Source organism: Lucilia cuprina, chromosome 2 (genome assembly GCF_022045245.1).
Source record: "Lucilia cuprina isolate Lc7/37 chromosome 2, ASM2204524v1, whole genome shotgun sequence".
NCBI classification, from domain to species: domain Eukaryota; kingdom Metazoa; phylum Arthropoda; class Insecta; order Diptera; family Calliphoridae; genus Lucilia; species Lucilia cuprina.
In genome coordinates, this window is record NC_060950.1 from 50310326 (window position 1) to 50335108 (window position 24783).

At 29.7% G+C, this 24783-nt stretch overlaps 3 protein-coding genes across 5 annotated transcripts; 2 read left to right on the forward strand and 1 right to left on the reverse strand.

The window, feature by feature from the left end:
- Positions 1 to 1746: 1746 nt before the first annotated feature.
- On the forward strand, positions 1747 to 15042 carry LOC111688547 (A-kinase anchor protein 200). 3 transcript variants are annotated; one of them, XM_023451052.2, is made up of 5 exons: positions 1747 to 1939; positions 10659 to 10825; positions 11970 to 12296; positions 12359 to 14095; positions 14833 to 15042. In XM_023451052.2, the coding sequence occupies exons 2-5, from the start codon at positions 10667 to 10669 to the stop codon at positions 14911 to 14913; spliced, it is 2304 nt and encodes a 767-aa protein (XP_023306820.2). In that variant the 5' UTR covers positions 1747 to 1939; positions 10659 to 10666; the 3' UTR covers positions 14914 to 15042. The 3 variants fall into 3 exon arrangements, with proteins under 3 accessions (XP_023306820.2, XP_023306821.2, XP_023306822.2); XM_023451053.2 differs by lacking the exon at positions 1747 to 1939 and adding an exon at positions 2022 to 2072; XM_023451054.2 differs by lacking the exon at positions 1747 to 1939 and adding an exon at positions 2559 to 2696.
- A 6967-nt stretch (positions 15043 to 22009) lies between these two features.
- Positions 22010 to 23277, forward strand: LOC124419626. Its single transcript, XM_046949821.1, has 3 exons — positions 22010 to 22448; positions 22518 to 22707; positions 22803 to 23277. Coding segments are annotated over exons 1-3 (519 nt in total). The 5' UTR covers positions 22010 to 22446; the 3' UTR covers positions 23130 to 23277.
- On the reverse strand, positions 23213 to 24556 carry LOC124420926 (putative nuclease HARBI1). Its single transcript, XM_046955386.1, has 4 exons — positions 24274 to 24556; positions 23775 to 24216; positions 23715 to 23718; positions 23213 to 23651 (listed from the first exon to the last, which is right to left on the reverse strand). The coding sequence occupies exons 1-4, from the start codon at positions 24393 to 24395 to the stop codon at positions 23284 to 23286; spliced, it is 936 nt and encodes a 311-aa protein (XP_046811342.1). The 5' UTR covers positions 24396 to 24556; the 3' UTR covers positions 23213 to 23283.
- Positions 24557 to 24783: the final 227 nt, after the last annotated feature.

Here is a 24783-nt window from a genome sequence, read left to right on the forward strand (position 1 = left end):
CATATACAGGAAATTACTCTTTCACATCTACGAGTGTCGTGTGAATTCGACTCTCTTGTGAGAAATTTAAACTTATCAAAACCCTCAAATGTTTAACTTACCTTTTTGGCCACTTTTAAGGATTGTACACGAAATTACGGTTGTGCACAAAAAATCTGTAATTTTTTATAATAATTTTATCTCACTTTTCATACAAAATTTTGTTTAAATTTTCTAAACTGGAAAAAAATATTTTTTCTAATTATTGACATTTCATTTTTGTTGTTGTTGAATTTTAATTTTCAGAGTTTCAATTTTTGGTATTGAAAATTTGAACAAATTTAAAATTGTAACTTTTTTATAAAACTCTGTGTGTTTGGAATGCACCAATACATATACATTTTTGTTACTAACACATATTTAGAGTTATATACTTTTTCACTAACACATGCTTAGAGTTAGGTACTGCTGTCAAAGAGTCGGACTACTTGTTATACTTTGGTACTATAGTTGAAACGAAAAGTCGACTTAACGACATTTTTCGATTTTTTAAAGCCGATTTTCGTCTTGTTTTATATAAAATCGACCTTTATACTTTTTTCGACTTATTTCCACTTTTCGACTTTTTCCGAAAGTAAATTAACATTTGAATGTAATTTCACAATTAAGTCAAAATTGAAATGTGTATGTATAAAAATTGTTTAAGGTACCATTATACGACATGTATTTTACATATGTACTGTCAAAATTTCCATCTGTAAAAGTTATACATATCGTCTGAGACATATGAAACATTGTATATGTAAAACACATATGTTTGATAGCAAAAATTATGAATCGTATGTAAAATAACATTTTTGACATACATTAGCCATTACATATGGATAAAAAAAGTGACAGTACATATGTAAAATACATGTCGTTTAATACCACCTTTAGGTAGAAAATTTCCATTCGAATGAAAATAAGTTACTTTTACACAGATGTATTAAAAAACTTCAAGCAAAAATATGAATAGTTTTGGAACGTCTTTAAATATTTTTATAATTAAATAAAGAAATTATTTAACTTAATTTAAACTGTTGAAAAAAACTAAAGTTTCGACTTTCCACCTTTGTTTTTTTTTAACTTTTCTAGTTTTTTTTTTTTATAGACGATAGTCGAGTTATCGACTTTTTGTTGAGAAACTTTTGATTTTGTGTGTGAGAGAAAGAGATGGTTGATATTTCTTTAACTTTCTTTATCCAAGCGTGAACCAGAAATTTACAACAGTATATTTGCAAATCCACAAAAACGTGAAAAAATCGGTGATTGTACGAGCAATGTTTGTGTAGTATACTTTGACTTTTCCACTCTTTTAAAATTTTATCGACTTTACGATTATTTTGAAATTAAAAACAGAAAAATTATTTTGAAGAACTAAATTATCCATTCCAGCTTAAAAAATATTTGTATATACAATTTTTCTCTGTGTACGTGTCGAAATCTCTATGTTGGCAACACCAAACAGTGCAAAGTTGATAAAATATGTAATGTTAGTACATGTATTTGGATGTTAATTACGCTAAAAATATTTTGTGGTAATGTATTGATGAATATTAATATTTTTTGTTAAGAAACAAAAGAGTAATATATAAAAAAGCATATGATGTTATTGTTATTAAAATTTTAATATGTTCAAAAATTCTTATATTTGAGTGAAATGGTAACTCTTAAATTAATGCTAACAAGTTGCAACCCTGGGCGTGCATTTCTGCCGCCGCCTCAAGCAAAGCACTTTAATTCTTCAGTTACGCTCGTTTAAGTAAGAAGACATTTTTATTTGAAATTCGGTAACGAATGAGGAAGTTAAGTGAAGTATAAAATAAGTATATTTGGAACTAGAACGACTTGTGCAAAAATATAATTTAAAGTTTTTTTTATAAATACAAAAAACTTATTTGTTTTAAACCGACTGCAGGTAAATAATAAAGTGAAAAATAATTAAAATATTGCTAAAAACATTGATCTTGCATGGAAAAAATTACAATAAAATCCTTCCAATAAAGTGTGTACACCATTCAAGTCGTTTTTCTAGCTTGATAAGTAAAAAAGTAAGAAAATGAGCGTCTTTTTATGCATGTATATATTTATTTGACGACAAAAACTGAAAAATGTATTACAAAACTGGATTTTAGTTGTTGTATTAGCTTTTTGGTAATATTTAAAAAGGAGTTTTGAAGCGTGGGTTTTATTTCACAAGTTTGGAATATTCATTTTGAAAAGGAAAAAATAAAAGAATGGGTCAGGCGTCAAGTAGTCAGTCATATAGTAAGGGTGCGTATTAAATATACATCTGTTTATGTGTTTGTCTGCACCTAATATATCCCCTTATCCCTGTTGATTGGTTGAGTTTGGGTGTGCCTGTCGCAGTTACGACGACGCCTTTGCCGCGACAGAGTAACTGCAGACATTCAGTTAGTGTAGCAACCTTTGTTGTACTTAAACCGTATTTTTACGTCTGCAAAGAAACAGAAGGCGATGAAATTTTATATTCATCGCCTTCTGTTTCTTTGTTTCTGCGCTTCGTTTTTAATGGAGTTCTTTCCTTTTTTGTGCTTGCTATTCGTTTGTACAATCTTTGGCTTCGTTGTTTCGGTTATTTGTTCGTTTTGTTATTCATTCGTATAAATATATCGGTGTCTATTCTTTTTTGGTCATTCTTAAAAAAAGGATTTGTATGTGTGGGTCCTATACCCTTTAGTATTTTATCCTTATTTAACAATTGGAGTTAACTTTTGTAATTAACTTAAAATTGTTACATTAAAGTCGGACATATCTTTTTTTCGTTTGTCATAAAGTTATCTCTTGTTTTTTTTTTAAATTAAAAACTTATTCCATTACAGTTTTTCACAAATGATAAACTTTTTTTTTTTTGTTGCAATTTTCATTTGGTTTTGGAAAAAAGATACATACAAACAGACGTACATATGTATGTATCTACTATATATCAACATATACATATATGTATGTAAATTGTATGTACAATATTGCCTGGATTTAATATCTATGAAGGAATTAATTCAATTTAATTCTAAAATTATTAATAAAATATAAAAAGTATGTACTATATGTAGTAGCAGTATATATATATATATATATATATTGAGTCTTTGTTAAAGAAGAAAACATTTTGATTGAATTTAATGGATGTTTTGTCTGCATATCATGTATGAGAGTATATTTCATTGTTATCATTTTCATTTCATTTTGCTTTTATTCATACAACTTGTAATGAATACATACATATGTACATGCATATGTATGTAGGTATATGTAAATATACATGCATAATACATACGAAGTACAATGCATGATCTTCTTAATTTAATGTAACACTTAATCTTTTGTTGTATGCGGCTTGAGTTAAATTTCATTTTACTTTTGCTTAACTTACATAGAATTTATTTAATTTAATTAGTTTCTTCCTTTGGTTCTGCATGGATGTCTTAACTGCAATCAGTAAATATTGGAATAAATAGCGGGTGTTTTTTACATAGAAGATGTAGACATTACGTACATGTAGTATATGTTCATACATATGTATCTCCGTACATATGTTTGTAAATTTTTCCTGTTGTATCTACAAATACCAAAGTAATATGATGTACATACATATACATCTATAAGTATGTATGTACAACAATAAATAGAATGTCAATAGTAAACACACAATATTCATGCGAATAATGTTTATTTTTCAAGTACTGCGTAGTTAAGGCCGCCGCCCTTGCGCCAACAAAAACAACACATGCATGTACATTGTTTCTATATGCATTTGTAAATGATTGCGATTGATTGTCCACACATTTATGCAGTCATTAACACATACATATCTATATATGTATGTATCAAATTCACATTGCTCCCGTCGATTTTTTTGCAAATATGGTTTAGAAATACTTTGCATATTCCTTGAAATACTATTATAATTTTATAATAAACATTTTTGATTAAATTTAACTAAGAAAAATAACTGTTTTTTCCGCATTAATTGAAAGGATTATCGGACACAGTCGTATTGTTACAATAATAACATATTTTTAATTTAAATAAATCCCTTTTATAGCAACAAAAAAGCTCCCTAAATTCTAATGAAATTGTCATAAGTGAACTCATGAAAAATTACATTCAATACTGTTATGGTATTCTTTTTAAAAATAAATGATAGGTATAATTATTTTTCTAGTGGTAAGCTCAAAATTGCCAAATTTTTCGACGGACTCATTTTAGAAAAGATTGCAAAATATTTTTATGAACATATTATACTGAGATCAATAAGCTTCGAGTAAGAGGTATTCCTACTAAAAAGTGTTCCACTGGACTCCCTAATACGCAAATAAAACTATTTTTTGTAGTATTAACAAAGTTCTTTTTTTATTCAAATCGAAAGACATATCCAGGCATAATCTGAATAAAAACTCCCTCAGAATAATTGGTCAGATTGAGTAAAAACCTCCCATTAATAACACAAAATTTGGATCTAGAGATTCTTCAACAACATATCAATAAAAATCAAAAAAAGAAGTGTTTATTTAAGATTTTTTTTATAACAATATACATATTATGTGAGTATATAATATATATAGCTTTGACAAATATCATTAACAAGGGATGTGCCTATAAATATAAGGGTCTACAGTTTCTGACTTCTGATGTAATGTGCTTATCATAGTAAAATTCTTTTTCTATCGTATTTACAAAGGAACTGTATTCAAAAAATATCTTTTGTATATCATAAGTATGGTCAATAACGAAAAACCCGCATTTTCACACCAATTAACAATATGTGTTTATCTGTATGCCTGCTCTCTCAAACTAAACAATCAGATGCCTATTCAAAATCTTTACCCTTATTGGTATTAGACTTTGATTGCCACAGTTACTTTTGCGCTTTCATACATAACGGTTGTATTTCAGTTGGTTAGTTTGTGTTTTTTTATAATTTTTTTATTTAATTATTTTTTATAAGAAACAACCAAAGTTTCTCCACAAAATTAAGTGATATTTTTTATGTGATTGACTATTGTTAACTGTTTTTTTGTTATTTGATTAAACGTGTAAGTACATATTAGTCATTTATAAACCGGAAGCAACGCCGTTATTGCTTGTGAATTATTAAAGAACTTTTTTAACTATGTACAAATAGTTTTTATTGCTGTATATTCTTAAGATTGGCTATCAATGAACAAATATAATTTAAAAAGTTTATATGTATTGTTTAAAACATATTTACATATATGGAAAGCAAGTATAAATACAAAAATATCAAATAAAATAGTATAAACCAATAGAACCAATAATGAGTTCTAAAGAACTTAACGCATCCTTAAAAAAAACAACGTACATACGTGTACTTTAAAATATGCATTTATATGTATGTATTATACATTTGTATGCATGTAGATTATGGTGGCCCTAAAATGTAAGTTGCTGATGCTTTACGTCGAAAATTAAAATTTATATCATGCTAAGATACTATTTCACCAATTTCGTTGTCTGATATCAGTATAAGACAAGCTGGATCAAAGAATAAAAAGGTATTTTTTTATTTCTTACATATAAAACGCTTTGAATGTCATATCAAACAATGTGTAATTTCAGAATTATTAAACATTTTTAGATCTTACGTCGCTTTGAAAAAAATTAAAATGTTATGTAGATGGTTAAACAAAAACCTTCCGGTGAAATTAATGATTTTTATGATATATAATTTTCTGTTCATTACATTAAATAAATCCGTACAAAAAATAAAAAAATTTTTAATAGTGTCTCTTAAAAGATTTTTGACATAATATGTATCAATTTGTTATATCAGTCCTTTGCGTTAAATATACAAAAGTCTTACATGGAACCATCCTTTAATTTGGTGTAGGAAACTCAGTACTTTTTTTCCATACAAACGGGGCCACACTAATGTACATTTGTACGTAAATTTAGAATTTAAAATGGGAACAGATATAAAAATAAATGTAGTGGTATTTTAATTATGTTCTAAGTCACCATCAGCATGGGCGCTTTGCTTGTTTTATTTATCATTGAAAATTTAAAATAGGTAAAAACAAAGTACATACGTATTTTTGCCAATGCTATATTTTAATACGTTAATTGTTTTAATAAAAAAAATATTTAAAGTTTTAAGAAAAATTGGATGACATTTTTAATTGCAGTCGTTTTAGTTATATCGCAAACGTATGCGATTTCTAATAAACACATCAAAGTATTAATGTAAAATGTCATTTATATATAAACTGTCTTGTAAATTCCTTTTCTTTTTTTATGGCACGAAAGAATAAACTAAAATAATTATTTGCAGCCTTATTCATAAACAAATTTTATTTTATAAACGAACTGGTTTTTTGTTTTTTTTTATTGTATTTATAAAAATTTTATAATAAAATACATATCGAATACATTTAAAAATAAAATGTTTTTGGATTGCTTAAAAAAATAAGACCCTATGGCAAAAAATCGGAAATATTTTTGAAAATCAAATATAAAATTATGTTTAGACTAGAAAATTGTACATATTATGATACAAACATTTTTGACAAATATTAATACTCAGTATTGTAGTCTGAAAATACCTTTATCATTTCGGGTGTTAGTACATATATAGTTTTTTTCCTAGGTACATACATAAGGAGTGAGATCGAAAAATTCTTAACATACATATATGTTTATAAAAAAGAAACCACTAAACTTACAGCTTTATTTTTTTTATTTTATTCAAATTGTTATTACAATTTACAAAAAAAAATATTTTTATAGTTTTAATCACTAGTGATGAAATTTTGAACCCTTTTCGGAAACCCTTCCATTAACGTTTTTATAGTGCTTTCTGTCACTTTGCTCGAACATGTAGTCCATCTCCGTTTAAAATCTACCACACTTTTGGACACCTTTTTTGTACTCTTCAATTCTCTTTTAACAAGAGCCCAATATCTCTCCACTGGCCTTAGCTCCGGGCAGTTTGGAGGATTTGCCTCTCTTGGTACAAATACCACATTATTGTTCTTGTACCACTCAAGGGCTTGTTTACCATAGTGACAGGATGTCAAGTCAGGCCAAAAATAAGTGGACACATTATGAAGTCTTATGAATGGAAGCAGCCTTTTTTGTAAACATTCCTTGATGTAAATTTCGGTATTTGTAGAGCCCGTTGTAACAAATGATTGGCTTCTTTTGCCGCAACTGCATATTGCTTGCCATACCAAGAACTTTCTGGGAAATTTTCCCTCGAGCATCAGCAACATAAAACTTTTGACCTGGAAGTTGCGAAAAATCTGCCAGAACATACGTTTCGTCATCCATTATGCAGCAAGAATATTTTTTTATAAAACTTGACTTCAATTTCCGTGCTCTGTTTTTGGCCTCTAAATTTTTAGCAGCGTTCCTGTCAGGAACTTTTTGAGTCTTGTGTGTTTTTAAACCTGCATTAGCTTTAACTTTTCGTACCAAATAGTCCGAGCACTGAGCTAACCGAGCTGCATTCCTACCGGATGTGTTGGGAGCTCTTTTGAAAATGCGTTCTATTTTTTGGCTTTAGAAACATCATGTGGACCATTCCTTCTACCTGAACCAGGTTTTATATCAACTGACAAGTTCTCCCGGTACTGTTTAATAACATTAGAAATAGTTTGACGGCAGACCTTTGTATGCTTGGCCAACTTTTTGTAAGACCAAGTTAGGTTTAGTTGAAAATATTTAATAATTATAGTACGTACTTTTTTCTGGTCACTCATTTTAATCAGATTAACAAAAAAAAAATAATATAATTGACATTACACATAATAACTGACATGTTTTTCAAAGGTAACTTGATCAAAAAAAATCAAATAATACTTAGGTTGAAAAATGTAATGAAAAACGTGTGTTAAGAATTTTTCGATCTCACTCCTTATGTAACTACGGTGACCATATTTTTTCAGCAAAATACAGAAAAGGTGGAAATAAAATACACTTACCATCATTATACCCTACACCACTATAGTGGGGAAGGTTTTATGCGTTTGTTCTGATGTTTGTAACACCCAAAAGTATTGGTTCCAGACCCACCTTAATGTATACCAATCGACTCAGAATCATTTTCTGAGTCGATTTAGCTATGTCCGTCCGTCAGTCTGTCTGTGAGTCCATGTGCGCACGTCACAGGTCGCAATTTTTAAGATAATTTGATGAAATTTGGCACATACTCTTTTTTTGGTTCTTTCGCTTAGCCCCCATACAACCGTCCTTACCTCCGAATCGGGCCTTTAGGCTCATAATTACTTTAAATGTTATATAATGTCAACAAAAATCTGCAAAACTTTATTACTAATTTCCCTTCAGAAAATGTCTTGAAGGTCAAAATTCACTTATAATTTCTAATAAAACGATTAAAATCTACATACATAACTTTGAGGTAGACGTAATTTCCTCTACCAAAATTTATAAGGATAGGCCCATATTTACCCTTACTCCCCTATGAGCCCTCTTGTTGAAAAACTCTTTTTTTTTGACATTAAAATATTCCACAATACGGTTAAAGAACAAATTAAATGCATTATTTTTTTAATTATACACTTTTTCAACATACTGACTTGTGTAGGGTATCATAGTCGGCAATGTCCCACTATCAATTCATACTTGTTTTCTAAATCAGGTTATTTTTAACCGACAAAATTTCAAATGTTAATAAAGATTTAAACATAGTTTTATTGATTGTTAGAAGAATACAAATTTACTCAATAAAGTACAAAAATGAAATCAAATTTCAAATAGTTTTGTGAGTGCGTTTAATTCTCTCAGAACTTGTCTGAGAGAAGAGCATAAACATTTTTGTTTGACAGCGGCTTTAGTTTCGCCTATATCCCTGCCAGTAAATTTGAGTTTAATTTTGGATACATGAACTAGCTAGTCACTATTTAGGCTCAATATTATATTTGTCATCTAGTTCGAATTAATATACAAATAGTAAATATAAATGATTATAATTAGATAGAATAAAAATGTATAAAAGCAGCATTTTTTAATACGTTAACAAGATAATTAAATGCAGAATTATTTTTGCACACAAATTTTAGAAGTGTTTGAACATCAATATATTAGGTTTATAGTAATCAGTTGTGTGAATAGTGAAACATTGTGATTTTTTGTATTAAATTTTATTGATTTAAAATTTAATATATAAAAAATAAGTGTAATATATAAGAAAAATAAGTGAGAGATTAGTGAGTATAGAGCAATTTTTAAATTATACATAAAGTAAGAGAAATTAAAAAAATATCATTAATTCGATTTTGTGACATAAATGTGTCAGAAATGTTTATTTAATATTTATGTATTTCTTATAAATATTAAATAAATGCGATTTTATGTAAAACTGAAGAAATAACAAAATGCTGAAAAAATACAGGACATTTTCACGTTTTTTGGCAAAGAAAAATTTTTTACAGAACAGGGCCCTAAAATACAGTATGTACTCTTCTGTGTAATACAAAACTTCTGGTCACCGTATATATAAAAAATACTATAGCAAGGTCTTGTAGGGCGTGGTCAGATGTTAAAGAATATTATATTTTTCACGATCGTAAAAAAATAAGAAAAATAAATCTTTTTTTGCAAAACTTTTTGGTTTTTAATCGATTTTTTTAAATAATAGTATATATTTATATCAAAATTTTTAAAATAACGAAAATAAGCAGTTTGTAAATTGATTTCAGTGCGGGAAATTTTTTCACTCAATTCTCAAAAAAAAAAAAATAGTATTCTGGTATCAGGCCAGTATTGTCTATAAGGGATTGCTTTGATACTTTGCAACCCAAAAAATGTTTTAACTCTTACAAGTTTGGCCGTACTGGATGTAGATCAGTTCTGTGGCGTCCCCCTAGCGGCCTTTAATAAACAAATACACGACTTTTGTTTTAAATCTGCTCAAGATCGGTGGTCTCAGGAGTATACTTGATCGATTGCTATGTTGCTAATATGGATCCTTATAGAACATACTCAGATTTTACCTCTGTTATCAGTTTTCACTGGTCATTCCAGGTTTGGAAACGATGCAAGATGCATTGGTATTCCATACAATGACTTCTGTAGGAGCTGTCAAAACGAAGAGGAGGAGCAGATCTGTGTATTTGCCCGGCCCTTGAAACTATTCGACACAAGGCGAATCGAATACTTTTGTATTCTACCTGTTCAACCTGTTCGTCAGAACAGGTGTCAGAACATTACTAAAATTGTCGAAGTGGGTGTGTGATTAATCATGCACTATTGTTTCGATTAATCTATAGACTCGATTATATCTTTATTCTTACTCCTCTATATCACCTTTACAGTCTCTATCGCTATTTTTCCAAACAAACATTTTTGTTTTTGACCTAATAGGACCCAAGAAAAGAGTTACTCCTGGTAGTAAGCAGTCTGATGAACCCAGAACCTTTAAATGATTCAAAATATATAATTTCACAAAGCATACAAAGGGTAGCCACTCAATAGAACAGCTTACTTGGGTCCACCTAATTGTGATATAGTACTACTCAGTACTTCAGATTTAAATCAACCGGTTCGATTAACGACTTTTATCCCAGTTTTTGCAAATTATATATGTATATTTCATTTTTATTTATTTTCTATTTTTTTATTTTTCATATTTTTAGAAAATAAAATGGGTAAGGCTCAAAGCAAAAGATCAGTTGACATCACAACCGAAACAAAAAAAGGTGCCGAGGATGAAATCACCGAAAAGATGGAAAAAATTGAAGATTTGGATAAGAAAGATGTTGTAAATGGTGATGCTACTATATCAGAAAAAAGTGATCCAGAGGTAATATTAATGATAAAAACATGCAAATATACTAATCCAAATCCTATATTCACATGTCCCGTTCGGGAAATATGATATTATTTACCCAATTCTACAAATTAAAGTTGTAATTTTGGGTAAATAATATTACATTCTTATTTTAGAGAAAATTAATATCAAATAATAAATAAGTAATAGACATTTTTATAAAAAAAAGTACTAGGTAGTGTGTAATTCACTTGCCTGTTTGGATTTTTTAAATACTTAGGCCGGGTTTCTTACTCGAAACAAATTTAGGCGGACTTTAACCGGTGATTGTGTTTTCAGTTTTAAATTTAAGCTCAATTAACTTTGTTAGTATTTTCAACTTTTCATTCAAAAACGTAAACAATGAACAGATGTTTTTTGCAAACAATACTTTTGTAAAATGGAAAATTTTGGAAAAATGTTAAATAAACATTTAAAACAATAATAAATAAAACAAAACAAATCAGAAAATTGCAATTTACTTAAAATAGTAAGTTTTTGTTCTTCCGAAATCATTGTTTTATTGTTTTTGTTAGTTATGTTTTCGTACTTATAACTTGAGTTCAATTGGCCAATTACACTCAGTTAAACTAAGATAATAAGTAACTTTACTGATAACTAAAATACACGAAACATATATTAAACCCGGTTTAACCAAAGAATGAAGATTATCTCTATCAGTAAAAACCGCTTTTGCTAATTTTGTTTTGACACTTAAACCAAGATAATAAGCAAAAATTTAAACAAATAGTATAGATTATCATTATCTTAAAACGAGCCCTAAAAAAGTTCAAAATTTCTATCTTAGCTCTTTGAACATTTTTATCTTATTGCCAATAGGTTATTGGGACTACGAGAACTGATTCATAATTAAAAGTTTTTAGCCATATTATTAAATTAACGTAGCTCCAAAATTTTGAATTCAATTTCGATTTTTCAAATACAATATACATACATTGCATTTAAAACAGATGTATATATGAGGGTCCAATTTCAACCTATACAGGTTACGGAAACTGGTTGAAGATTATGTTTTAAAAATTTATTGTTACTAACAAAGCATGTTTAATACAAGCTCGTTAAATGTATTCATATTTAAGGAATAGTCTTAATTAATTTTTGCATGTTTTTTTTTTAGAAAAAGGATAGTGATGAGGTTGAAAATGATAAAGACATGACAACTGAGAAAGATGTTGATGCTCAAGCTGGCGGTGATTCAGCAGAACAGCAAAATGCTTGCGAAAATTCAAAAGAAGAAGGCGGTTCAGCAGCTGCTGAAGAGATCTCTCCACTTGCCGATGAAAGTATTAAAAAATCGAAAAAGGAAAAAGTTAAAAAGAAATGGTCTTTTCGTAGCATTTCTTTTGGTAAAAAGGATAAACAAAAGCCAGCTAAAAACGAAGATGCCGCTGAGGATGGCAGCGCAGCTACAAATGGAGCAGATGCTGAAGAAAAATCTACAACCGTAATAAAATATATACTTCTTTAGTGAAAATCTATGTATACATGTTTTTTATTTTTCTTTAGGAGCCTGAAGCTTCCCAAAAGGAAAAATCTGCAAATGAGAACGAAGAAAAGACTGCTGAGAATCAAGAAAATGGCAATGCTACTCCAAAAGAATTGAATGGAGTAGAACATAATGAAGAGAAAAGTTCAGAAGAAAAATCTAATGATACTGCCAATACGACCAATAATACTACCACCACTGAATCATGTGAACCAGTACAAAACGAAACTGCCGATATATCATCCGAATTATCAGAAAAGACTGAGAATATGGCAACTGCAACGACCATTAACAATGAGATTAAAGTATCGGAGAATGCCACCGATGATGACACGTCAAAAAATGGAATAGATGAAAAAATGAATGCGACAGAGCAAGAACCACAAAAAATAGATGTTGCAAATGCATCCGTTGAATCACCTTCAGAAAAGACAAGTACCATAGCTAGTGCTGTGACAAATGAGTCATCAGCATCAACTAATGGTGAAGTGGTTGAGAAAATTCATCAAAATGGCGATCATGGTGAATCCGAGCTAGAAGTTGTTGAAAAATCCAAGGCACAAATTGAGGTAATCTCCAACACTGATAACAAAGTTTCTGCCGCTACCCTAGATTATATTTCCTCTACCTCCATAAATCCTTCTAATGTCCAAATCCAAGTCCAAGATTTGAATGCATCAAGCGAAATGCCCGATGAAAAAATTCAAATCGATAATGATGAATCCTGTATTCAAAAATCCACCGAAATAAAAATACAAAAACATATTGCCGCACAATCTTCACTTAGTGAAGCTAATTCCAGTATGACAGAAGATAAAGTTGAGAATAATTCTCAAAATGAAACTGTCGCTAATTTGATATCTGAGACGGGTGATACTGAGAAGTCAGTTGAGGATAAAGTGGGTGATGAACCTTCTCCACCTCCACTTCCAATATCTCCTCCTCCTTCACAAGTGTCGGTATTTGCATTTACAAGTAATGCTGAGTCTGTCGAAGATTCAATTGAAACGAAAAATTCCGAATCATCAAATAACCAAGATGAGGAGAACAAAGAAGAAATTTCGCAACCTATTCCTCCTCCAAGTGAGCTTAAAAATACTGAAGATCCTAATAATATAGAAACAAACGCGATACATAATGAAAAACATGAAGGGGAAATTTATCCTGACAACGAAACCCCACAGACTCATGTTGACAATGATAATGAAAAAGTTGAAATTGAATGTGATGAAACTAATGAAGAACAAGAAGCAAGCGTTTGCAAAGAAATGCCATTGCATGAAGATGAAGCTGTGCCTTCTTCCACTGGTAGTTCTGAAGAATTACAGAATGAAGAGGAGGCTTTAGTTGCAGCTGCTGTGATAAACGAAATAACAGAAAAAGCTGCAGAAATTGTCGGTGAACAATTGAAATACAATGTAGAGCATACTACCGATGAACAGTCTTTACAGAGTAACGAAGAAAGACAAGAAGAGCTTGAGTGCAACAACGAAATTGTAAAAGATAATACCGTGGAAGAATTTGACAATGAAGTAAAAACTAATAAAGACCAGCATGATTTTGACAATAAAATTGAGTGCGAAATAACGATAAGTTCAGAAGAAACACCATTAGAACACATCGAACAAAGCAACAATATTACTACAGAATGTTCCTCAGATTTCTCCGCATCAAATTCAATACAACAAAACGAAGATGTGATGGTTTCCATAAATAAGAGCGATAACTCAGACGAAGAGCTTTTAAATCCAACTAAGGTGAATAAACCCACACGTTGTTAAACTAAACTACCTTCTATTCGTTTCAATCGAATTAAAAATCGATTAAAAAATTCTTCGTTGGTATTCCTCCTTACACTAAAATTAATAACAAATCATAGATAGCAAACGAATGTCTATGGCGACAAAGTTGTTCTTTTCTTCATCTGCATGAAAACAATATATTAAACTAACTTTTTACTTAAAACCTCACTTGCGGTACTTCTCTCCAAAAAATAATTAAAATTCATACTGTCAAACAATAAAATCAGACAAATCGGTTTGGCCATTATTGCAGTCTTGCTCACACGCAACACCCACTTACCCAACACATTCCGGATGGCTTCTGTGTGTTCTATTTTGGTTTTGAAGATTGCACACAAAGAGTGTTTTAAATTAAAACCGCAGTAGTATTATAACTATCAATAAATATGTATTTGAATTGTGCACACTTCATATATAAAAAGATTTACATATATACATATTTGTTATGTCCTTCATACTAATCTCTGTGCATTTAAATGTTCTGTTAATTGTTATGAAAACGCCGATGAATCCATTTAAATTAAATTGTCTTTATGTACCTTTTTTGTATCTACTTTTTTTAGTTAATTTTACACTTTTTTGCTCTGTTCTGTTAATATCTATTTATATCTTTTTCTAATTCTGCTATTTATAGTAATGTCTCATTTATTATATTTATTTTTTAATATATTTCTATTTTAATCTTTCAACAGGAATTTGCTAATGCTAAGGATATTAAGGATAATATCACTGTGGCAGAAATTACACAGGACCTTTCCGTAACATGCGAATAATCCCACTCACAATTATAATATATATTAAAATACATTTTTAACATTTACATATTTTAATCATTTTGTACAACTTCATATCCCTAATCCAAGATTATATGCAAAATAAAGTATACACATAATTTCTAAAAATCTTCAATTTTTACTTCATTGGATTTGTAACCGAAGAATAATTTTGTAATGCACGATAATTTCTGTTTTCTATTCTATAAAAGATAAATACCCATGTATTACACACATTTAGAAATTGAGATTTTAATGCGTAATAATAGTATAACTTCAAAAGCTCATATTGCAGTTCAAAAATGTCGCTACTGTAACGCAAAAATATGCAATGAAAAGGGACAAATTATTACAATTTATTCTTATCAGGGAAACCAAAATATGCAAATGCATGTTTTTTGTGGTGCGTCGTAGGCACTCATGGATAAGATATTTACACGTTTCAGACCAATTCGAGAATTTTGGCATCGATTTGTTAGAGCATATTTTTGCATATTTTACCTATAAGAGCATAATTTTGCATGATTTGACTTTTTAGTATATTTAAGGCATATTTTCGAGTTTTTAGAGCATATTTTACTCTTTTAGTGCATATTTTGATGTTTTCGCTTTTTTCGTTTTTATAGATTTTTAATTTTCTTTTCAAAACTTTATTTAAAAAAAATAAAATTCTATTTTTTTATTTTTTGCCTATTTTACAATTTCAAAAAAAAATCGTTATGTTCGTTATATGATTCGTTTTTTATTTATGACAACACCGATTAAAATGTCAATTTAAAAGCTATGAATACAATTGGAAGAAATGTGTCAAACTTTGTCGTTTGAAATATGTTTTTTGGGGACCAAATGGTTTCATGTTATTTATTGGTTATCTGAACGTAAAACGGAATTCTATTATACTAGTTCTTCAAACTATGAGATGAAACATTTATAAAAAAATGTTGTAGGATATAGAATACGACATTAAACATTTATTATTTCATTACAATTTCAGTCTTTTGAGCTTTTCAATGTTAAAAAATAATAAAAAATTTTATTTTTGGAGCATATATTTTAAATTTTAAGAGCATATTTTGAGTTTTTTACGGCATATTTAAAGCGTTTAAAACACTTTTTTTAGAGCATGTTTTCGGTTTCCCTGATTATTATTATTAGGTCTGAAAAAGAAATATAATTTTGTACATCAACGTTTATGAAATAGTGTCTAGTTTATAAAATCTTCAATGACAATTTAATCTTTGAAATTAGGAAAAACCAAACCTTTATTCAGAGCAATCTCATTGAAAAAACGTCACTTATGCGCGTGTTATGGTGCTTTTTGTATCTGTTTCTGGGGGATATCCAAACAGGTTTGACTATTTCCAATTTCAAAGATTAAATTTCATTCCAGTAAAATGAAACTTTTATAAATAAAATGCAATCAATGAACATAAAAATTATGATTCAGTCGTAAATCAGGTATTTGTTGGGGAACAACTCTCGCGTCATCGCGATTATTTCTTTAACGCGTTCATGCTTGTCTTTGTTGCCCGGCTTTCGACAGTTTTGCGTCTCGTTCTGGAGTAGTGTATTACTTCATATAACTGTTCAAAGTTATATGTTGTCTACATTAACCTCGTGCTTTCGTATCACCTCAAGTGAGGTTGTGTTGTATTGGTGGAGACCATAGAAAACTCAAACGTTTTTAACTGGTGGAGACCATAAAATACGATATAACCTGGTGAAGACCATTTAAACTCAAATATATACAGGTGGAGACCATTAAAACTCTGGAACTTTTTTCTAGTGGAGACCATTAATACTTTTGATGAAATCAAGTCCGGGTGCTCCAACTCCTATATGAAGGTATAGGTCGGTTGGTGAGGTTTTCTCTGGACAAACGTGTGATAACCTGGTAATATGAGTGCTTAATGCACCGCCATCCTAATTAAAACCAAAAAAAAAATATAATTTCTTCACATAGTATAACATTTTAAGAAAATGTACAAAAAGAAGTAATCAACAAGTACAACAAACGTGTGATAACCTGGTAATATGAGTGCTTAATGCACCGCCATTCTAATTAAAACCCAAAAAAAATATAATTTCTTCACGTAGTACCTATAACATTTTAAGAAAATGTACAAAACGAAGTAATCAAGAAGTACGATCTTATTTACTTTTATTTTTATGTATTTCACAAAAAAAGGAAACTTTTGTTGAGAAACTTTTTCTTAATTCTCTTTTGAAGTTTCCTTAATGTCTTTTGTTTCAGAAACTATTTGTCAAGTTTGTATGTTTGTACCAGAAATTGTAAAAGTGAACAAATTTGAGCAAATAAAAATATTTTCTCTTTGCCAGAACTTGCAGGTTTTTACCAGAACATTTTTTCCTGGCAAATGGAAAAAAAATTGTCAAATAAATTATTTGTTTGAAAAGTACATTGAAAACAAAAAATGTTTGAAATTTTTTATATATTGAAAGAGAAATTCTGTTTTTTCTGTTCCCCTACTTTTTACAAGTACGAAGAGAAAATTCATTAATTCTCTTTAGCCAGAAAAGTTCTGGAACAAAGCTATTAATTATTTTGATTTGTTGTTGTATAAATGAGAAGAATAACAAAACAAGCTTCCGAGTAGAGAAATTTGTTGACTTAAATTTACCCTTTATGTCAACAAATTTGATATGTTATTTGATATAACATAAATCGTTCATTTCAAAGTGAAAATTCAGACATCCACAACATGCACCTAAAAATGAAAAGGCTTTTTAAAACAATCATTAATAATTTTATAAAATATGATCTGTTAAAAAGTGATCAAATGCATTTAATTAATTATAAAGTCCCAAACAATTTTTTAAAACATAATCAAGTTAATTGGGTGTATATGCCAAAGATATTTTATCAAAATCAAAACTATGTGATAGTGATGTTTTATTCATTGTTGATAATTATATTAATTATATAATTATAGTGGGGAGGGTTGATGTTTGTACCACACAAAAAATTGGTCCAATTAAGACATGTCGGTCTGACCGGCTGGCTGTCCATGTAAATGGGCACAATTAGGTTTTATATAAGTATAAATGACACTGCAGATTTTCTTAATGATCGACCCTTATTTGACCCTATCCCCAATACAAACCCCCATTCAAACAAAAAAGAAAGTATAGTCGGGCGTGCCCAACCATATGATACCCTACACCAGTTATGAATATTAAATGTGATTTATTTTTCATAACAAATCATTTATCTTCAATACTACATTGTTCCGATACGAATTTATGGATGAAAATCTAATTTTCTAAAAGAGAAATATGGACCAAGCCCGATAAAATTTTGTGACTTTATTTATTTCATCGCGATATTTGTGTTTGTAAGTTAATTTTGTACATTCAATTAATTTTCTGAAGAGGGACTTTGTATGGGAGCTAGGGTCAAATGGGGCCCGATCTTTATGAAATGTGGCAGGGTCATCAAGACTTCTATAAAACTAAGTTGTGACGCATTTTATCGATAACCTGCATATTTAATATAATTAGGAGCTCAGAAGCCTTTTTCGAATCAAAAAACTATTCTAAGCCGATTGGTATGCTTTAAGGTGGGTATAGGACGAATATTTTTGTATGTTACAAACATCATATACTTTGGAATTAAGGTAAAATTCAACATAAAAGTTTCTTTTGAAAAATAAAAATTTTAAAAATATACTCATGTGTAGGGCCTTATATGGTCGACCATGCCCGACTCTACTTTCCTACTTGTTATACCCTTCCCCTTCGTGAGAAGGGTATATATAAGTTTGTCATTCCGTTTGTAATTTCTATAATATAATTTTCCGACCCTACAAAGTATATATATTCTGGATCCTTATAGATAGCGGAGTCGATTAAGCCATGTCCGTCTGTCTGTCTGTTGAAATCAATTTTCTGAAGACTCCAGATATCTTCGAGATCCAAATCTTCAATAATTCTGCCAGACGTGCTTTCGAGAAGTTTCCTATTGAAAATCAGCAAAATCGGTCCATAAATAACCGAGATATGGGTAAAAATTTGATACTACCTCTGAAAATTTCCTCAACAAATTATTTTTTTTTTTTTGGGTTTTGATTAGGATGGCGGTGCATCAAGCACTCATATTGCCAGGTTATCACACGTTTGTCCAGAGAAAACCCCACCAACCGACCTATACCTTCATATAGGAAGTTGGAGCATCCGGACTTGATTTCATCAAAAGTATTAATGGTCTCCACCAGTATATATTTGAGTTTAAATGGTCTCCACCAGGTTATATCGTGAGTATTTTATGGTCTCCACCAGGTTATATCGTGAGTATTTTATGGTCTCCACCAGTTAAAAACGTTTGAGTATTCTATGGTCTCCACCAATAAAACATAACCTCACTTGAGGTAATACGAAAGCTCGAGGTTAATGTAGACAACATATAACTTTGAACAGTTATATGAAGTAATACATTACACCAGTGCGAGCGAGACGCAAAACTGTCGAAAGCCAGACAACAAACACAAGCCTGAACGCGTTTAAGAAATAATCGCGATGACGCGAGAGTTGTTCCCCAACTCAGACCTGAATTACGACTGTCAACAAATTATAAATAAAAAACAACAAGAAGGAGATAAAGCAGTAATATGTTGATAATACAGCTCATATTTGTTTGATGGTGGTAATACAGTTTGACGGTGGTAGTACAACGGTTAATATTTCTTTCTGCTAGAGTTTTTATTTGTTTGTGTGTATGTTATGTGTGACATGTGTGCAGAGATACAAAATAAATAAAAACTGTTTTTAAAACATACTTGGTGAAGGGTATATAAGATTCGGCACATCCGAATATAGAAATCTTACTTGTTTTTATATTGAATTGTGTACAAAATTTTAAGAAGGTTCGATGTAAAGCAGCCAAGCGCAGAAAGAGAAACTGTTATTGTAGTGGTAAGAAAATACTAAAAAACACTTAGAAAAAATATTTTCTAGTTACGCTTGCTATGATCAAATTTTATGAGAAGTAAAATTGTAAATTTTACAGATAAAACATATTCAAAGAACAGAAAAATGTTTATTTCTATACAACGATTAAAGCTTTCAATGTAAAATGTTTAAAAAAAGTATTAAAAATATTGTTTTTATGTATTTTTAATATTATGCATTCCCGAAAAGTTTTTGGAGTGTACGAGTTTTTTGCAAGATATTCTCTTGTTTGAAAATATTGTTGTTGTTTTTAAAAATTTTTGCAATTTTTACGCTCTTGTAATGAGTTTTATTTATGATCGGGTTGTGTACGTGTGAATTGCCGAAAATCTTCGTAATTAGAACAATATGAACGCGCAACACTGATGTAAAGAGTTTAAGTATTATCAATCCTAATAATACTAGTAGTAATTCATTTTATGGAATACTTAGGGCTAATATTTAGGTGAAGAATTAGGGATTAAATTAAAATTAATCGTCGAAAGTTGTTTTTGAGTACTCCACTACTAGTTTAAGTGCCGAATGGAGGTGGTTTAAACTTGAGAAAAAAATGCAAAAGTGTAAACAGTTGATGCCAAAAAGAAATTAATACAATTTTTATTAAAATAAACATTAAAACTTTACAATATATTTTTTTGTTTTAAATTTAAGTTTTAATTAATTTTCATATTATATTTACAATTGTCTTCTTCTTTTTTAAAAAACAAACAGGGACGTTTTCTGTTGTTTTGTATTTCTGTTATGCTCAAAAACATCAAAGGGAATAAAAGGCTCAGTTAGTTTGAAAGTTCCGTAATGTTTCCGTTCTGTGACGTTCCGTTGACTGTTTATGTGTAGTTAGTTTATACGTAAGAATGTAGCAGCTGTTTTTAAGAATAAGCAAAAAAAGCAACTCTGATTTGTTGAGTAAAAAACCAGAGTTGATTTTCATTCTTTGTGTCTAAAGCTAGAGTTGTTTTTTCCAAATGTTTACAAATGTATATAGATTTTGCGCTTATATTAAAATAAATAAACAAATAAAAATGAATTTTGAAATTAATATAATTATAAAAAGTAAAAACACGAAACACGATTTTTTTAATTTCTTTCTTGGTCTTTTCTTTTTTTCTATGGCATTTATGTTGAAAGTAATGTCAACTTTGATATTTTCTTTGACATATTTCAGAGTTTTATCTCTCTTACTTTATAGTTTTCACGTTTTTTTTTTTAACTTCATAGCATTTAGTATAATTTTTTGTATAAATATTTACTAATATAAGAAGTACATTAATTTTAATGTTTAATTTTAAATTATTTCAATTAATCGTAATAATTAAAATTTTTTGGATGTACATTATTTTTAAAACATTAACATCACTGTTTTTTTCATGTTTACATCTTTTTTGTATTTTATGTCAGCTATTTATAGCTGTCACTTAACGTTGCGGATTGAATTCTATTTTCTACAGGTTCATCCGCAACGCAACTTCAACGTTACGGCCAAACTAACGACTTACACAGGTTTTCGTAAGCCAAGTACGAATCAGCTGATTCATCACGGAACGGAACGTAGAGACTAACTGAGCCTTAACATCAGAATCAATTTATTTTTAGATTAACTAATCTGATTATTAATTGGCATTTGATTGAAAACCCCGCTCTTAAAGAATATCATCATTATATTGATGAAAGTGATAAGCAAACTTTAAATTCTGAATTCCGAGAATTAAAATTTCAGATTTCAAAACGTTATTTGCTCATACTGAAATTAATTTATGTAGTTTTTGGAAAAAAATGTCTGAAATAAAAAATTCTTTATCGGTTTTTCCTAATGTGACAAAATTCATTCAAAATACAATTAAGAAGTTAAAATCGGTCGAGGCCGCCATATAATGCCCTACACCTGTATACGAATAAAATGTGATTTAGATTTCACAATAAAGCATTTAAGTTGAATTGTACCTTGCCTCATATATACTTAAGCCATTTATTGTTTAATATAAATGTGGATATTTAAGTAAAATTTTGATGGGGGATGAATGGACCGATCTTAACCATGTACCAAATTTCATTGATTTATCTTCAAAATTGCCGTCTGTAGTTTGATTACAAGGTTTACATGGACTGACATAGCTTTGGTATACTTTAAGGTATACCCTCCCCACTAAAGTGGTGTAGGGTATAATAATGACTTTGCCCCATTTATCTGCAAACGTCGAAAGAATTTTTAGCCAAGTCAATTTAAATAGAACAAAATTACGAAATTCTTCGAAAATGATCCATTACTCAAAAGTTTATTTAAAACTAAGGGCCTAATTTCCTAAATCACTACTCCTCACTTCACTCTGCGTTTGTTAATTTTGTATTTTGTAAAACACATTAATATGACAGGTGATTGTTTGCGTTAGAAGCACTTATGGTTACGTTATTTTAAAGAAAAGGAATAGAAATTTAAATTTTGTAAAACGTATCACTTGAAAAAAATGTCACTCGAAACTTCAAACCTAACACCTAAATTATTCAGGCGTTTGGTGTTAATTTTTTACAAAAAAATAAATTTTAAAAATAATTAATAATAATCTGAAAATGTAAGTATATATCTGTATAATTTACGTACACTTATTTTTGGAACATTTATTATTTGCGTTATATTACAGGGCTAAAAAATCTACAACGGCAGAAAAATTCAAATTATTGACGGATGCAATGGAAAAGGACGTGGAATTGGCAAGAGGAACTGCAGCGTATGGAAGTAGCAGAGCTGATGTGGAAAGGCGATGGGAGGAAATTTGTAAAGGTCTTAATGGCATCGGACCACCAATAAGAAAAATGTCGGAGTGGAGAAAGGTGAATGGAAACATTTTTACATTTTATTTTAACTACATATAAATAACCATACCTTATAAATCTGAATTGGTTGTTATTTTATAATAAATTGACAGGTTTGGACAGATCTAAGAGGAAGGACAAAGAAGAAGTTATCTTTAAATAAAATTAGCATTTGTCAAACAGGTGGAGGTCCCTATCAGGAGGTTGAACTCTCACCAATTGAGCAAGCTGTCGACAGTATAGTAAATATTAATGTTGCGGCAAACCCAACTGGTAAAATTTTAGGATTGGATATACCTTCTGACAATAAAGAAAATGTGTGCATTGACTCCGAAATACCACAGATAGAGATTAAACAACCAAAATTATTGGGAAAACGTAGTCGTACTTCAAAGAGCGAAAAATCAAAAATGACAAAATTAGTGGAAAAAAAACACTGAAACTTTGGAAAAGCTCACTGATGCTATAGAAAACTTAATACCAGCAGTAAATAAATTATCTACTTTAATTGAAACACAAAGCATTATTTAACTCATTTCAATTTAAATGTTATTTTATTAAAATAAATAAAAATTCATAACAATGTATTATAAATTACAAGATATTTGCTACTTCATTTCTTATGCTTTCAGCTGCGGCAGAAACCGAAATATCATTTTGCAGAGACACAATATTACTTTCATTTTGTTCTACTTCTTCCATTGGTGGCCAATCGTTTTTAAAAAATATGCATATATTGTGTAAAACGCAGCACACATTAATAATGGTTTTAGCTTTCTCTGGGCTATAATGTAATCCCCGTTCTCCAATAAGACATCTGAAGCGGTTTTTTAATACACAGTAACACCTCTCGATACAATTGCGGGCTTTCGTTAATGTGGTATTAAATTTAATTTGAGCATCTGTTGAAGGGTTTCTGTATGGAGTGAGTAAATACGGTAAACACTGATATCCTCCGTCCCCTATAGATAGATAGATAGATAGATAGATAGATAGATAGATAGATAGATAGATAGATAGATCACAAATCTGCAAAAATTATTCGATTATAGTTTTAGAAATTTCAAATTTAATTATATCCTTACCTTCATAGCATTGAGGCTGTAATAACCTTTGCGGTTGTAGTAAAGGTGTCTTATTTCCTCTCTGGGGGCCATTATTTTTATGTGTGTGCCGTCCACACATCCAATAACTCCCGGCATATTAAATTTTCCATAAAATTTTTGTTTTATTAACATTTCCTCGTCAGGACTAATATTAAATTTTACCCATTTGCTGCATAAATATTGCTCCATTATACCCAAATATTCGTCTATGACAAAACAAACTTTTGCTTGAGATAGTGATGACATAAACTCGTTTCCTATCCCTTTTTGGTAACCGCCAGTAGCGAGAAAGCGCAATGCTGTTGCCAATTTGATTTGGTTACTTATTGCAGTACTTCTAAAATTTGTTTTCATATGAGGAGAAATTTCATTTAGGATAAACCTAAACGTTTCCTTGCTCATTCTGAAATTTTGTTTAAATCTGCAAGTTATAAACATTATTAATAACATTCAATTTATAATATGTACGTTTCCTTACTCATTGTTTGGCATATCCATAAAATCATTCCCGAAACGAATTTTGCGCTTCGTAAAGTTCATTTCCTGGAAACGGTCTTCATCTTCCGATGATGATGATTGGTTAAAAACTGCACTAAGCATATCTTGTAAGAGGAATAGAAATTAGATTTGGAGATATCTGAAATTTTAATTACTTACCAATTCCAAAATATTATATAGTTTAAACGGTTTTTTATATGGGTATTTAAATATTTTTTTAATTATTTGACAATTGTAAGGGTTGCTGAATAACAATAAACTAAACGTTTAAAGAAAATTCTTAAAATAGTTATTAATTACATAAATGTTGGAAACCATAAAAACGTAATGCAATGATAATTCAAGTGATGAACGTAACCACCCAACGCAATGACGTAGTGATTTACAAAATTAAATATTTCTAGCGCCGCGTTCACCTTTGCTGGTGATGTGTAGGTGATGCGTTTAACGCAGGTGATTTACAAAATAAGCACCTAAATAAAATTGTTTT

Coding starts and splice junctions, on each gene's coding strand:
- LOC111688547 (XM_023451052.2), top strand. CDS start 10,667: ATGGGTAAGGCTCAAAGCAAAAGATCAGTTGACATCACAACCGAAACA. Junction 10,826..11,969: donor CAGAAAAAAGTGATCCAGAG/GTAATATTAATG, acceptor TTTTTTTTTTAG/AAAAAGGATAGTGATGAGGT. Junction 14,096..14,832: donor AGCTTTTAAATCCAACTAAG/GTGAATAAACCC, acceptor ATCTTTCAACAG/GAATTTGCTAATGCTAAGGA.
- LOC124419626 (XM_046949821.1), top strand. Junction 22,708..22,802: donor AAATGTCGGAGTGGAGAAAG/GTGAATGGAAAC, acceptor ATAAATTGACAG/GTTTGGACAGATCTAAGAGG.
- LOC124420926 (XM_046955386.1), bottom strand. CDS start 24,395: ATGCTTAGTGCAGTTTTTAACCAATCATCATCATCGGAAGATGAAGAC. Junction 24,217..24,273: donor ATGGATATGCCAAACAATGA/GTAAGGAAACGT, acceptor TATAACTTGCAG/ATTTAAACAAAATTTCAGAA.